Source organism: Branchiostoma belcheri, unplaced genomic scaffold, assembly GCF_001625305.1.
Source record: "Branchiostoma belcheri isolate BF01 breed outbred unplaced genomic scaffold, Haploidv18h27 scaffold87, whole genome shotgun sequence".
NCBI lineage: Eukaryota > Metazoa > Chordata > Leptocardii > Amphioxiformes > Branchiostomatidae > Branchiostoma > Branchiostoma belcheri.
The window spans coordinates 141,551-155,448 of NW_017804542.1; the positions used below are offsets into that span (position 1 = coordinate 141,551).

The window sequence follows — 13,898 nt, forward strand, 5'->3', positions numbered from 1 at the left end:
CTTATCCTTACTCAAAGTCATGTATGGTGAGCAGCCTCTCCAACTCTGTTTTGCTACAAAATGTACTCCAACACCACAGGGTGTTGCTACAGCACCAGTTACCATGGTGACAGACGTCTGGTCCAGATCATTGACCTTATTTGTTTGGAGAAGGAGAAGAATAGGAACTGAGCAAAAACAGTATGTTTAAATTTCTTCTTCAAAGGTGGGAATTGGCCCATTGGAAACTGCAAATTTTCTGTCAGCCATGGCCTTAACTCGCTACTAACATCTCATCATTAAGTCCCTGCAAAATAGATTAATTTACAGTATGACTATTCCTACCTGCAGTGCACGATGGTTGGTCCAGCCTCCAGTGGTGTGAGAGCCTTGACCCGGCGTATGAAGGCCAGCAGCTGAGTTGGGTGGTCGGGAACGTCGTGGTCCAGCCAGTTGGTGAAGTGGAACTGCTTTATCTGTCGCTTCTCTTCTTCTCCCTTCTGAAAAAGGTAAGTTTTCTTTTGTGTTGTATTTATTCTTAAATCGCACATAAAGAAATGGAACTGCTTGTGTAATTATTTGTCTCTTCTCTTCTGCTCCCTCCTGAAAAGAGTAAGTTTTCAGTTACTATGTTGATGAAGGTTAGACATCCAGGTAATGAGACACATGAGTTTAGTATTTATTAAGTCTGTAATTACCTCGTGCAACACATCACACCGCAGCAAAATGCACTGAATGTGGAAGTAACAGGGTGCCACCGCAAAGCAAAAACATGAAGGGTCTATGACCTGATTAAGACATCAAATTATTTGAAAATATTGTGTAAAAAAATGCCAGTAGGACAATGGTTAAGAATATGTGTCTAGTCTAAGAGTTTCATTGCATGAAGACTGTACCTTTGTCATGACAAAGTTGCGAATGGTGTAGTCGGACAGTTCCTCCGCACTCTTCACCTTCACAGTGATGTCTCCATACGTGTCCTCCTGATCGGGCCAGTACTGCTTGCACTTTTGCTGGAGAACACAAAGGCGCAAACTTACACAATCCGAGAGGCAGTCTTAGGATAGCCTGGTTACCAGACCTATGTTTACCAGTATTTGGAGAAAGGATGTAGACTAGGGAGCTAAAATAGGTCTGGTAACCAGGTTAGTCATAGGATCTTAGATTTAGAGATTTAGGAAACCTGTATCTTACTTAGTATCTTGGATGCCACATGAAGTCCCACCTTCACATGGCCTAGCCTAACAAACTAGTGCTCTGTTCATTCTTTCTCAAATACATATTTCATAAACTAGTATATGGTGGTGACTAGCTCCTTGAGCTCTGTCTTGCAGCTTGCTACATAATGTTACCTAACACCACAGGGTGTCTGCTACAGCACCAGCTATCATGGTGGCAGACATCTGGTCTTGGTCATTGACCTTTTTTGGAGAAGAAGAAGTAGCAGAGCAAATTTTGTCTTCTTACTGTGAAGGCAAACATAATTTTGTCCCTACCTTTGGAATGGGGTGTCTGCCATCTAGTCCAGGTCATTGACCTTTTACACAATTCTGTCCCTACCTTTGGAATGCTTGCGGACTGCTCCAGGTCGGAACAGAACTGGACCTTTGCCATCACAGTGTTACCCAACACCACAAGGTGTCTGCTACAGCACCAGTTACGACAAGACATCTGGTCCAGGTTATTAAATTCATGTTTGGAGAAGAAGAGGCATACGAACAACCAAAAGAATTCTGCCTGTACCTTTGGAATGCTTGCGGACTGCTCCAGGTCTGAGTAGAACTGGACCTTTGCCATCTCCACCAGGTTGGTGAGCATGACGATGCTGGCACTGCGCTCCTGCCAAGCCATGCGCCACAGGTCGGGCACGGTCTTGGTCTTCGGACCTGGAGTGCAAACAAGAATTTCAAATCATATTCACTCCTCACTGTTTACACTGTATAAATATTCGTCTTGGTAAATCAGCTTCATACAAAGCCTTGTACCATTTATGTTACGCCTTTCACAGTCCCATTACAAAAAGTCCCATTCTCAAAACGAAAAGAAGAAATCATAGATTTCAGACTTCTGGGATTTGTTTGGCATTTTTGTGACCTTCCTGTTCACACACCTTATTTGTATGATTCAGGTATTACACAGTACCCATACTACCCTGTGACTTTTCCTTACCCAGAAGTGAATGATTTTGTCCCAGTCTGCTTGAAATTCCATGCTATAGAAATCTTATGACGAGCTATGACGAATGTGCCTGCGCCAAAAGATATTTTATCCTTACCCTGTGTTGCGATGTATGCCCGCTTCTCCCTGTAACCCTGAAAAACAGTGACTCACATTAACTCAGAGCTCTCATAAAGCTCTTGATTTGTAACTTTGGCTGTAACACTTGAATTCACGTAAATTAATTAGAAACAGAGGAAAGTTTATAAAGTTTAACACAAGAAATAGAGCTTTCTTACATCACAATAGGTGGCATTGATGTAGTCGGAGCTGGGGTCATCCACTGTGGGCTCCAGGACAACCCGACTGGAGTCATCTGAAAATATAAAATTTTCCACTCCAAAGTATGAAATTATATCGTGTACAGTTTTCAGTGCTTAAAATAAATGTAGTTTTCTACGGAGCGGATTTCTGAGAAATCTTCTTAAAACAAAAACCAGATGTGCCAGACGCGCTGTCAAACGCAGTGCGATCTGATTGGTCCAGGCGACGTGGGACGCTTGGGCGAGATAGCGTCCCCTCTTATCTTACCCTCAGCCCACTTCAACCGCGAAACCCTTGCCACACGGCTGTTTACAAATTTTACTCTTTTCAAGCGATTTCAAGCAATTTTCTTCTCAAGCGATTCTACTTGGATTTTCGGTCGGTACCGAGCGGACGGAGAAACTTCTTGTTGAACTGAGCGGGAGTCAGGACTGCAAAACTTCGTTTCGTGTTGTTGGACCAACAAATACGCCGTGAATTCTCTCATTGGAGTGGGAGTTTTCAGTGCTTAAAATAAAAGCATAATGCAAGATTTTTTTCTTAAGATTATAAAAAAATGTCTGCTCACATGGAACGATGTTCCCGTATCTGTTCTTTGCCTTGTTCTCCTCCTTGAACGCCGTCTCCCATGATGATGTCTGGCCGTCTGGGAGGCTCTGGACAAAAACAGGACAAAACAATTACAGTCAAAACTTCCCAAGAAGATCACTAGTGCAGAAGACCAATAAAATCTGGTCTATGTGGACAGGCCGTCACTATATATGGTCATTATCTGAGTTTTCTAAGGGATGACGAAAAAGTGGTCAAATTGTCCAGGAACTGGCATTCGTTGTATACTTTGTCATAATTGTTGTCCTTGTGCATGTCTGAACCGTACATGTTCCTCAAACTCCTCTGACTTTGACAAGCAGACACACAAGACCACAGACACGCCCAACACAATACTTCCAGGTGTTTCCAAGAGCACTGAATCCCTTAGACTACGAACAAAACATGAAGCATGTACCGCATGTTCGAGCTTGAAGCCCTAGTTATTGTCCTTGGGCATGAGCCTTAAGTGTCACTACTCTGACTTTGACAAGCAGACACACAGGCTCACAGAGCCACCCAACACAATACTTCCAGGTGTTTTTAAGAGCACTGAATCCTTTCAACTACAAACATAACATAAAGCGTGTACCGCATGTTCAAGTTTGAATCCCTGGTTGCTGTCCTTGCGCATGAGCCATACATGTTCTGAGAAGAACTCCAGCTTGGGCAAGAAAACCCACCCAACACAATACCTCTGGGTGCTTCCAAGAGCACTGATTTCTTTAGACCAAAAACATAACAAACAGTCATGAAGTGTCTACCGCGTGTTCGAGCTTGAATCCCTGGTTGTTGTCCTTGCGCAGGAGGCGTACATGTTCTGGGAACTCCTCCAGCTTGAGCGGCGGGTACTGCCCCTCCGTGACTGGAAACGGAAATGGCACATGTCCCTCCTGCCGCGCTGCATCTGGTCATGTTTGGTATAAGACATAACGTTACATGTAGGAGTAACAATACTTTCAAAACAGAGATCCAAATTAATGTTTCAAACAATTAGAATCACAATATGTTCCTTCACCAGAAACATAAATGGCATGTGTCCCTCCTGCCTTGCTGCATCTGGATCATTCCATCCAATTTTGGTGGAAAAGACAGGGTTAAGAGACAAGATACGTTGAGGAGGGTTAGATAATATCCATATAATGACATAATTGTGAAAACTGTCACTCAAGCAACTGGAAACGTAAATGGCACGTGTCCCTCCAGCCTCGCTGCATCTGGATTTGTCCATTCAAGTTTGAAAAACAAAGACTTAACTGGAAAGGCAACATTTGCAAAGCAAATACATAATGTGCTGTAGCACAGGGAGTTGCTAAAACACAAGTTACCATGGTGAGATGACTGAGATGTCTGGTCTAGGTCATTGACTTTGTTTGTTTAGAGAAGAAGCGGAAGAAGAAGAAACTAAGCAAAAGTAATATATTTTCCTTCTGCGAAGGTAAACATAAATAGTTGAGATATGTCGAGGAAGGTTAGACATCCAGTTAATGAGAATGATGATATACAAGAACACTGTTACTCAAGCAACTGCAGTGGATCGATTTTAAAACTGTCAGACATTTCAAGTAGCATCTGTTCAACTAGAGACTTTGTTAGTCACTGACAAAAAGTAGTGGATAAGACCCGTAATGTCTGACAGTTTTCAAACCTATCCAATTGCTTCTGAATCAGTACAAGTTTGTGTAATAATTGAGATAAAAATTGAAAATCAATGTTTTGGCATATTCATAATCACAATATGTTGATTGCTACAGTCAAATGAATTGTGTAGTGCTAATAGTTAGCATTAAGAAGTGCATACTTCGTGTTGAAAAGAAATTCTTACCCTGTGCTTTTGCCACTGGAGATAGACAGACCGCCTCTTTTGCTGCCACATCAAGCGTTCCCTGTCTTTTCCGTCTGCAAAAGAACAAATTGCCCCATTCAAATGACTGACAGTGAACAGTGGTTATCTACCAATGACTCTACTTTTACATTCCAGGTTTGCAATGCTTTATCATAAGGAAAGATGGCTTAAATGTGGCAATTTCCATGCATTTTCCATATTTATGGTGTAAAGGGGCTCTTTCCATGGTGCTGAAAAGCTTATAGTTGTTTCCATCCTAACTTCACTTCCCAAAGTGGGTGACTATTCATGTAACCCATTGACATATAGTTATAAGGGCAAGCAAGGAATTCCATGAATCATTTGCATCATGTCTAGACTGGATAAAAGCTATGGTATGGTAATTATGCTGTCACATTTCTAACATGAATGTAGAGGGGATTCATTCCTCAAGCTAATCTTCCACACTTCCCTCAGTAAGACATCTGAGTCGCAAATATGTAGTTCTCATTTAGAACTTTTATTCAGCCCTTAATGATTGGTTTTGCCCTGTGGGCTTCTTCAAGTGTACAGAGGCTAAACGAAATTTTCTTTTCGAAAGAAAGTTCATCTGTGTTGGTAGAATCCATAGTTATAGAGTTCAAGCTTTGTTCCAATTCAAGAACGGAACTCACTGTAAATTGAGTTGGAACAAAGCTTTAACAGTATAAATGTGAAAGTTTCTTTTACTTACCTTGTCACATACACAGCAAGTAGGATCATTAGGAAGAGAATGAGAAGAAGCAGGACAGCCACAAAGATGGCAATCATCAAGGAAGAGTTGTCGGCAGCCTTCTGTACTGTTGGACCGTCAGCACCAGGGTTTTGGGAAACTGTGAAAGATTCCCCAAAATGATTACATGGATGCATCAATATGTTTTGTATCATGAAAGCTCATCTGTGTTGGTAATAATCATAGTAAAAAGTTGAACTCTATTCCAACACACAGTTTACGTTCACGTTGTGAAGTGATTGGTCATTAATTATCCTGATGAAGGTGACAGTGGTCGCTGAAAATTTGATTTCTCTTTAAACTGTGTGTTGGAATGAAGTTCAACTTTTCACTATAATATGTTTTGTATACATTTTCAACTATTGCAACATGATTGTCCAGTATATTGGTACACATTCTGACCATGACTGGACGCCATTAGTCAGGCTTATACCAGTAACATCAATCTAGTAATCACAAATGGATCAAAAGTAATAAGAATACTATTGTACTGCACCTATTATGGGACGCTGAGTTTCTGAGAAGGACATCAGCTTTTCCTGTTGTAAAAGTAAGAAATGAAACTATAAATGAAATGATAGCGGTAGCTGTACATTTATGGATATCTATAGTATTACATGTAGGGATAATACAAATTTAAACATTTGTCCACTTTTTAAATCAAATGTGCATGTATCAAGACTGAAAAGCACATGTTGATCATTTCAAATTCTGAACAGGTAGATATTAAATTGACAGCCTCTTTGGCAGGAAAGCGATGAAGGGAAAGAAGAATGCCTGGCTAAACTAAACTTTCACATGAACAAATCATAACATAAGATAGTTTCTACTAACATACCCCATCCAGTTCGCTCGCCACTCCGTATATGAAAGAGTACTTCTCCCCCTCCACCAGTGGCGCATTCCAGTACCCGCCGTAGGTCTTGTTGTCCCCGACAACAAACATCTTTTTCTCCTGGACCTGTCCGTGAATATTTGTTCGTTTATTCGTTTATTTTGGTACCCTTTAGTCAATGACTAGTCTTCCAGGGTTCAAAACTTATAAACATACTGACAACAAAACTAAAAGAGAATTATCACAATTATCACAAATTATAAACAGGTTAAACAAACCGATAATGAATTAACTTAATATATACAACCTAACTTATGTACAACTGGTGGACGGCCTTTTTGAATTGATGTGGACTGGTCAGTGTTTTGATACTGGGTGGCAGGGTGAATAGTTTCATCAGGTTGGTAAGTCACTGAGTAAAGAGACTCTTTTCACACAACCAAGTCTTTTATTCAGCCAACGTTTCGATGACCGTCTGTCATCTCCTCACGGCGATTCTGACTGGTTCACACAGGAGTCGCTGCTATAGATGCACTCCCAAATGTACAATATTTCTATGGCAATCACTCGTGATATTTATTTGTAATCGGATACAGATTCATGTACAGAATCTGATACATAGTCATGCACAGATACAGATTCTTGTACCAATATGCAGATACAGACTTTCCAAGTACAATGACCGTGTCAGTCCCTACACCTGAGTGAGGGTCACAGTTGACACGGTGGCCTTTGCCATATTTACATCTACACAATCATACTGATGTGACTTGGTTGAGTAGAAAGAGTCTCTTAACTCTCCCTGACCTGATCAGGAGTGAACATGGCCGTGATGTAGAAGGGTTTTCCCTGGTGGGAGGCCTGGTGATAGTCCAGCATGTCGTTCTGGTTGTCAAGGAACCTCAGCTCATTGTTGCTTTGGACAACCACATAGTAGGCACTGGAGAGGAAACACACAAGACGAAAAGTTTTAATACATGTGTACAATTTGTTATGCTATACATGAATTAGATTTCCTACTACAAAGCGCCAAATGTAACCCCCTAATGCTTACATGTACAATTTTCAGTAAGAAATCGGAAATTTCAGACTTCTGGGAAGTGTTTGGGGTTTTTGTAAATTCATTGGAACAATCAAGGTGATGATATGACTATTAGCACTTCCTGCTGGCTTCCAGCCAGATTTACTCTTACTATCTCTACTGTCTGACCTGTCATTCTGCCTGTCAATCTTCCCTCCCCCCCACGTGCTGTCAACCTACATGTACCATCTCTGGACACAAAACACACAAACTCACAATGCAGCCACTCAAAACAATACTTCCATTCCCAGAAGTAATCATAGATAAACTCTGTCAGCTATCCAATGCACCAACACCTACAGATTTTCTTTTTTTCCCTGTACCGTTCCACAGTGGAACTCCTTACCCGGCCTGGTAGTTATGGCTCCCAATGTTGAGTCGTTCCGGGCTGGGCTGGCGGCCTGCCCGCCTTAGCCTTGACCTCCTCTCCCCCCCTAACGGCACCCCTCGCTGGGTTATTTGGGGGTATCAAAGACGAAGTATCTTGAATTGTTTTACCTGATTGGTCCATTTTTGGGGAGTACAGGTTTGAGTTCCAGGGAAACAGTGTTGTCCTTTGCCTCTCCCACTGGGAGTGGCGCCTCTGGGGTTGGTGGTTCTGAGTTTCAGGATAGGAAAATGGATTATCAATATGAACCATAACCATCTTAAGTAAGATTAGTTTAGAAGTAATGTTGCATTAGAATGGCTGTTATAACCTCCATTAACATTTGTCCTTATTTAGGGCTACATGTATCTCCTACTTTGGGAGATCTCTAGTGCAATAGCATCCAATGTGTGTACAGTTTAGATATAACATTACATTTTATTGGATGAAGTTTCATTGAAGATCTTTTTTGCACCCCCTTTTGGGCTTTTCACTAGAGGTTGTGTCCACTGAGTGAACAAAAATTGACATATCGGTATCACTTATAAATTTCATGAGCAATAACAGAAATAGACAGTTTATTGCAAATACATGCCCGAGGGCTAATTGCAGTTACAAACAACATTAGGAAAGAAAATACAATAGTATGTGAGACTATATCTGCGTCCGTAACATTATACTATATTCTACAACATACATGGTACAAGCTATAGTTTTACTGGGTTTGACTTCTTCTTTTTAGGCAATGGAAGATGATGACTGTTAAGCAGAGAGAGGACTCAGATGCACCTTTCATGGTGGCCTGGCAGAATCTTGTTAAACTGACGTTACGGCTAGCTTGGTAAGCCTACCTGCTATGGTGGTACTACAGTTTTGGGACGCTGTGTCTCCGTAGCCCTTCTTCGTCCGTGCCCTTATAGTCACGGTGTAGTCTGTGCCGGAATAAAGACCCTCAAACACGTGGTGAAACTCTGTAGACAGCTTCTCTACCGGATACACGTCCTTAGAGGGGTCGTAATCTGGGTCATGGGAGGCAAGCCCCTTGCAACTGACCTGTCAGAGCAAGAGAGTTATATGTTGTTAAATTATTGTTTCTGCATAAAAGATATCATATGGTATCCTGTTGTTGGAATCACTCGGAAACGGTTGATACATTGTACTTCTGAACCTATTAGTCTAAGTCCCTAACCAGCTTAAGAGGTTGTATTATTTATAACAAAGTTTATGTATAATAATATTTCACATGATTCTGTCTGTACACATGAATAAAAAACACAAATAGCAATGAATAAATAACATCTGGGGTCTCCATAGCAGTCTTTTTGATGATTGAAAGCTTTTTATGTATGTTAGTCACAACACCAGAACGAGAGTCCCACGTGCTAAAATACAAACTAAGACATAGTCCAATTGCAGTTTATGGTTGTATTGCTGCTAATATACACCAAGAACAATACCTAGCCTGGTTGCAGTTTTGTGCAGTGCTTACCTTGTACCCCTGTATGACCCCGTTAGGCTGTAGAGGAGGCTTCCATTGCACCACGATGCTGTTCTTTGTTGTTGTCACAGTCAGGGCATGGGGCATGCCAGGAACTAATGAAATACAAAAAAAATCTTAGACCTCTGTTTTTTAATGGAACAATGCAATTGCATAGCCTGGTTACCAGACCTAATTTAGCTCTCGAGTCTTTTCCCTCTCCGCAAATAGTCATCACCTAAGGGACTCAAAGAGAGGGAAAAGTCTCGGGACCTAAAATAGGTCTGGTAAGCAGGCCAGCAATTGCATTCAGTGTCAGACTGTTACCTTAATTCAACAAATTTAGAAAAAATTGATGAAATATTCTTTGCTGATGTAGTTTTTAAAAGACAGAGATACAACATAATAAGTTTGTTTTTATCTTACCTCCCTCATCAGTTTGTGCAGTGACTTGGGTGCTGAACGGCCCCTTCCCAGCTGCAGTAACACCTCGTACCTGTTTTGCCGGATAATAGAACGGCACAACTATTATCTATGGGCCAAACATATAATAGCACTTTTTACATCATTTATGTCAGCCATCTGACAACTGGTCAGATACCTGATAATATTACCATCATCTGAACAATGTCCTGAACAAGAAATCAGAGATATCACACTTAAGGGAAGAACTTGGGGGTTTTCGTAACTCTCCAGTTCATAGACCTCCTTCGTACATTTTTGTATGATAAAATTTAATCAGGCACTTCACAAATTCCTGTACCTCCCACTTAATCCCACCAGACTGTACCACTTATCAATCAACTGTCAAAATCACCTCCCACTCACCATACAACAAAAGACAACCCCACAAATCAGCCACCCAAAACAATACACCTTCTTCTTCTTCTTTACCCTCTATTAACCTCCCCTAAATGGGGTATCACTGAGGGGGGGACACTAGAAGTATAAAGAACCTACCCGAATGGAATAGTTTGTATATGGTGCCAGGTCCCGTATGACCAGTCTGTTCTTCCTGTCTGCAGCCCGGATGATCTTTGAGGTGTTGAGCGACTCGCCCTCCTTCTGTACCTCTATGGCGTAGCGCAGGATGATACCATGTGGCGGGGAGGGGGGGTTCCAGGCGATGGTGGCTGTCGTGGCAGAGGTGAAGGCAACGCGCAGATCTTGTGGAGCAGGCGGCTCTAGAAAAGAAAGATAGGGTAAATTTCCCAAAAATAATTTCATCAGGTTGGTAGAACTTAGGAGACAGGTATTTCTTTTTGCACAACTGGTAAATTCTCACCTTGCTGACATTTCGGTGTCTGTCAGACACCAAAACGTCAGCAAGGTGAGAATTTACCGGTTGTGCAAAAAGAAATACCTGTCTCCTAAGATAGGGTAAAGTTAGTCTCCGTAGCAGGCTTATAGAACGGGGGGTTTGGTGGTCTTCGGCTGTTTTCTGATTAGCCTCCGTAGCAGGCTTATAGAACTGGGGGTTTGGTGGTCTTCGGCTGTTTTCTGATTAGCCTCCGTAGCAGGCTTATATAGAACTGGGGGTTTGGTGGTCTTCGGCTGTTTTCTGATTAGCCCAATTCTTTAAGAAATGGGGGTAATTCAACCAGGCCGGCTATGTTGTCAATATGTTATCAGAAGCTTCCAAAGACCATGAAGACCCCCAAAGCCCCAGTTTTTGGCATGCTATGGAGGCTAGGGTAAAGTACATGTAGTCCCATGGCCTTTTTGAGCTCGTAGTGGCAGAACCGCAGTGCCAGAGACTGTCATTCATGCATGATTCTTAAATAGCCAAAGCAGATGCTGTAGGGCTGACGTGATGACTTGAAATAGGATTTTTGTTACCATGGTCAATATTGATGATATGGAGGCCATATACACTGTACAACTGTACATGCATTGAGGTGGTAGAGCCCATCTCTCCTTCCACCGCTTTTTACCTCCCTAAGTCAGGTACTAGCTACCCATTTTACATTTGGGTGGAGTGAGGAATGTCATGTTATTTTGTCTTATGTACTTTGTATAATCTATGATTCTTTTACATAATGTATTCCCCCTGGGCCTCCTTGGAAATCAGCTATTGGCTGAAGGAGCTACCCAGGTGTCAATGAAGATTAAATAAATGTAAAATGAATTTCCCAAAGACACAATGTCATGTCACTAGCCTAGCCGTTTGGCCAGCCAAACGGAAAATAAAAAATGCATCAGGAGTTACATTTAGAGTGATCAAGTAAAACTGAATGTCAAGCTTAAAAGATTGAACGTCAGTGACAATAACACTTACTGTCCTCTGCTGTCCGTATGCTCACAGCGTCTGAGAATGGCCCGGGTCCTGCATTGGTGAACCCTCGGACTCTGAAGTAGTAATCAGTGTACGGAATCAGACCGGTGAACTTTTGTGTGTAGGTTGTTGCGGAGGTGTTCCCCAACAGCCACTCGGAGATCGACGTAGCATTCTGCCGTACCAACACGTACTCGTACATGGTGATTTCCCCGTTCTTCTGGTCGCACAGTGGTGGTAGGAAGGTGAAGACTACGGATGTCGGTGTCACCTGGCTGTGTAGGATGTTTGACGGTGGTCCTGTTGGAGCTGAAAAAAATGACACAGGAAATTGTCTTTTATCTTGCTGGGAAACGACTGGTATTTTGCTTAATGATTAGAAGAAATCAAATATTTTAGACATCTGGGAAGACTTTGAGATTTCTGTACCATGTATTCAGTATAGCCGGTATAACTGCCCTTTGGCACAACACACCAGCTATTTGGGCAATTTATGTATTGGGACTGTGGAGGGGATTGCATTACATAATCAAATCTGGTGTCAAACACAAAGTTGTAACCTCTTCCTAAATTCCTCCAAGTACTGTGCTGGGTCACCTTCAGTCTTTAAGCCTCCCTGCCAATCAAGTAACTTAAAATATCTAGTACCCACTCTCCCTGCAATCTGCTATGCTGGACAAGTACATGTATATACACAAACCCACAGACAAGCCAAACCCGATCTTTGTTCACAGAGGAAAGGACTGTAAATTAAGAGATTCAATCTTATGTATGTTTTGAATCCTCCTTGCAGGAATCGGTTGCTTGGTGCTTACCAGTTTCTCCTGTCCTGGTTTCGATCTCGGTGACTTCACTGAAGCCCGCTTTTGTCCTGGACCGCACAGATATGCCATACAGTGTGTACGGCGTCAGTCCTGACATCCTGTACTCTGTAACACTGGGAGAAAAGAAAGTAGTGAGTTGAATCCTCCATTTAACCTATCATTTGCTAATACTTAAGCAACTGTATAGATTTCAGAAACAGATGTTTCAGATAGCATCCTCTACCTTTCCTCAGTGACACTTGAGAGTTGTCAGAAAGGCAGGTTTAAAGAAAACTCTTCACTGTCACAGACAAAAGGTAACATCTAACCGTTTCTAAAATCTATCCAGTTGCATCAGTAACTGTTTTTTTTGGCGTATCTTATTACCTGTATGTCTAACCATTACCGACATTTAAGGCTTAATCTGTTTGACGCTTTAACATTATGGCAAATTAACCTACAAACACAAGCAAATACATTGTACAAACACATCCAAAACAATACCTCAGAACAGAATCAGAAAGAGACTGAACATAGTTACATACCTTGCATTTGGTATTCTATATATGGTGACGAAGGAAACAGAGAGTGGGCAGGCCCCCTTCGTCTTGCTTTGGTACGTGACTTCGTAAGCGGAGACTTTGTCAGGGTTGAGGAGGGGCTTTTCCCAGCGTACAACGATGGAAGTCGTGGTCACGTCCACAGCCGTCAGGTTCATAACAGGGCCTGGAGCTGAGTAGACAGGGAGCAGGTAAAAAAAGTGACATCTTTTTTGGTAAAATCCATGATTTTTTAAACCATATACCCATGCAGCCAAAAAATATCTTTGCTTAAAAGTTGTTAGTCAAGCAATTGGATAGATTTGAGAAACAAAAATGGTACAGTGACTGTACCAGTTGTTTGAGTTAAACAGTTAATAAAATATCTGTTGTATCTCACTGCCTGGTTGTTTAACCCTTATTGATGTATATCTTTGTACGTTATGATAAAGAACTTAAAAGTTAGAAATATCATCACCTACCACTTTCATCAGTGAATGCTGTCACTCGTGCATTGGGGCTCATTCCAACACTGTTAAATGCCTTGATCTAAGGAAAAGCATGTAACACTAATTACGGACCATTCTGTAGTAGACAATTTGAGAAGAGTCTTAGCTACAACAACATTTACCAAAACACTACACTCTAGATCTATACATTCACTAAGAAAGGTTCACTATGAAAATCTGCACACCAATGTTATCAGTTGCCTAGAGCCATTGAAATTCTGTTTCTTTTTAAATTGAGGCAACCAAGTCATTGTCAATGAGACAGATGTAACAATTTTATAAGTTCTTTCATGTCACTAGCATCTATACACTTGAAGAAGCCACACAGGCAAAACCGGTCGTGTGACAGGCTGAATAAAAGTTCTAA

The 13,898-nt window shown here is 41.6% G+C and overlaps 2 protein-coding genes across 3 annotated transcripts in view; both read right to left on the reverse strand.

The window, feature by feature from the left end:
• The window catches only part of LOC109487261 (receptor-type tyrosine-protein phosphatase T-like), a 30,400-nt gene that overhangs the window by 7,443 nt on the left and 9,059 nt on the right, over positions 1–13,898 (reverse strand). Inside the window, exons 2-17 of one of the 2 annotated variants that reach the window (XM_019791240.1) lie at positions 9,832–9,901; positions 9,418–9,521; positions 8,780–8,981; positions 8,060–8,159; positions 7,288–7,420; positions 6,484–6,606; positions 6,142–6,184; positions 5,607–5,745; positions 4,874–4,947; positions 3,813–3,955; positions 3,029–3,116; positions 2,436–2,512; positions 2,255–2,291; positions 1,723–1,865; positions 876–992; positions 325–479 (exon numbers count right to left, since the gene is read on the reverse strand). In XM_019791240.1, the coding sequence (XP_019646799.1) occupies positions 325–479; positions 876–992; positions 1,723–1,865; positions 2,255–2,291; positions 2,436–2,512; positions 3,029–3,116; positions 3,813–3,955; positions 4,874–4,947; positions 5,607–5,745; positions 6,142–6,184; positions 6,484–6,606; positions 7,288–7,420; positions 8,060–8,159; positions 8,780–8,981; positions 9,418–9,513 (1,670 nt within the window). In that variant the 5' untranslated portion in view covers positions 9,514–9,521; positions 9,832–9,901. The remainder of the gene's footprint in view (positions 1–324; positions 480–875; positions 993–1,722; positions 1,866–2,254; positions 2,292–2,435; positions 2,513–3,028; positions 3,117–3,812; positions 3,956–4,873; positions 4,948–5,606; positions 5,746–6,141; positions 6,185–6,483; positions 6,607–7,287; positions 7,421–8,059; positions 8,160–8,779; positions 8,982–9,417; positions 9,522–9,831; positions 9,902–13,898) is intronic. The other variant, XM_019791239.1, reaches the window with a different exon arrangement.
• Positions 9,999–13,898, reverse strand: part of LOC109487223 (tenascin-R-like) — a 49,793-nt gene continuing 45,893 nt past the window's right edge. The window contains exons 33-35 of the mRNA XM_019791207.1: positions 11,684–11,989; positions 10,366–10,589; positions 9,999–10,037 (exon numbers count right to left, since the gene is read on the reverse strand). Of these exons, the coding sequence (XP_019646766.1) occupies positions 9,999–10,037; positions 10,366–10,589; positions 11,684–11,989 (569 nt within the window). The remainder of the gene's footprint in view (positions 10,038–10,365; positions 10,590–11,683; positions 11,990–13,898) is intronic.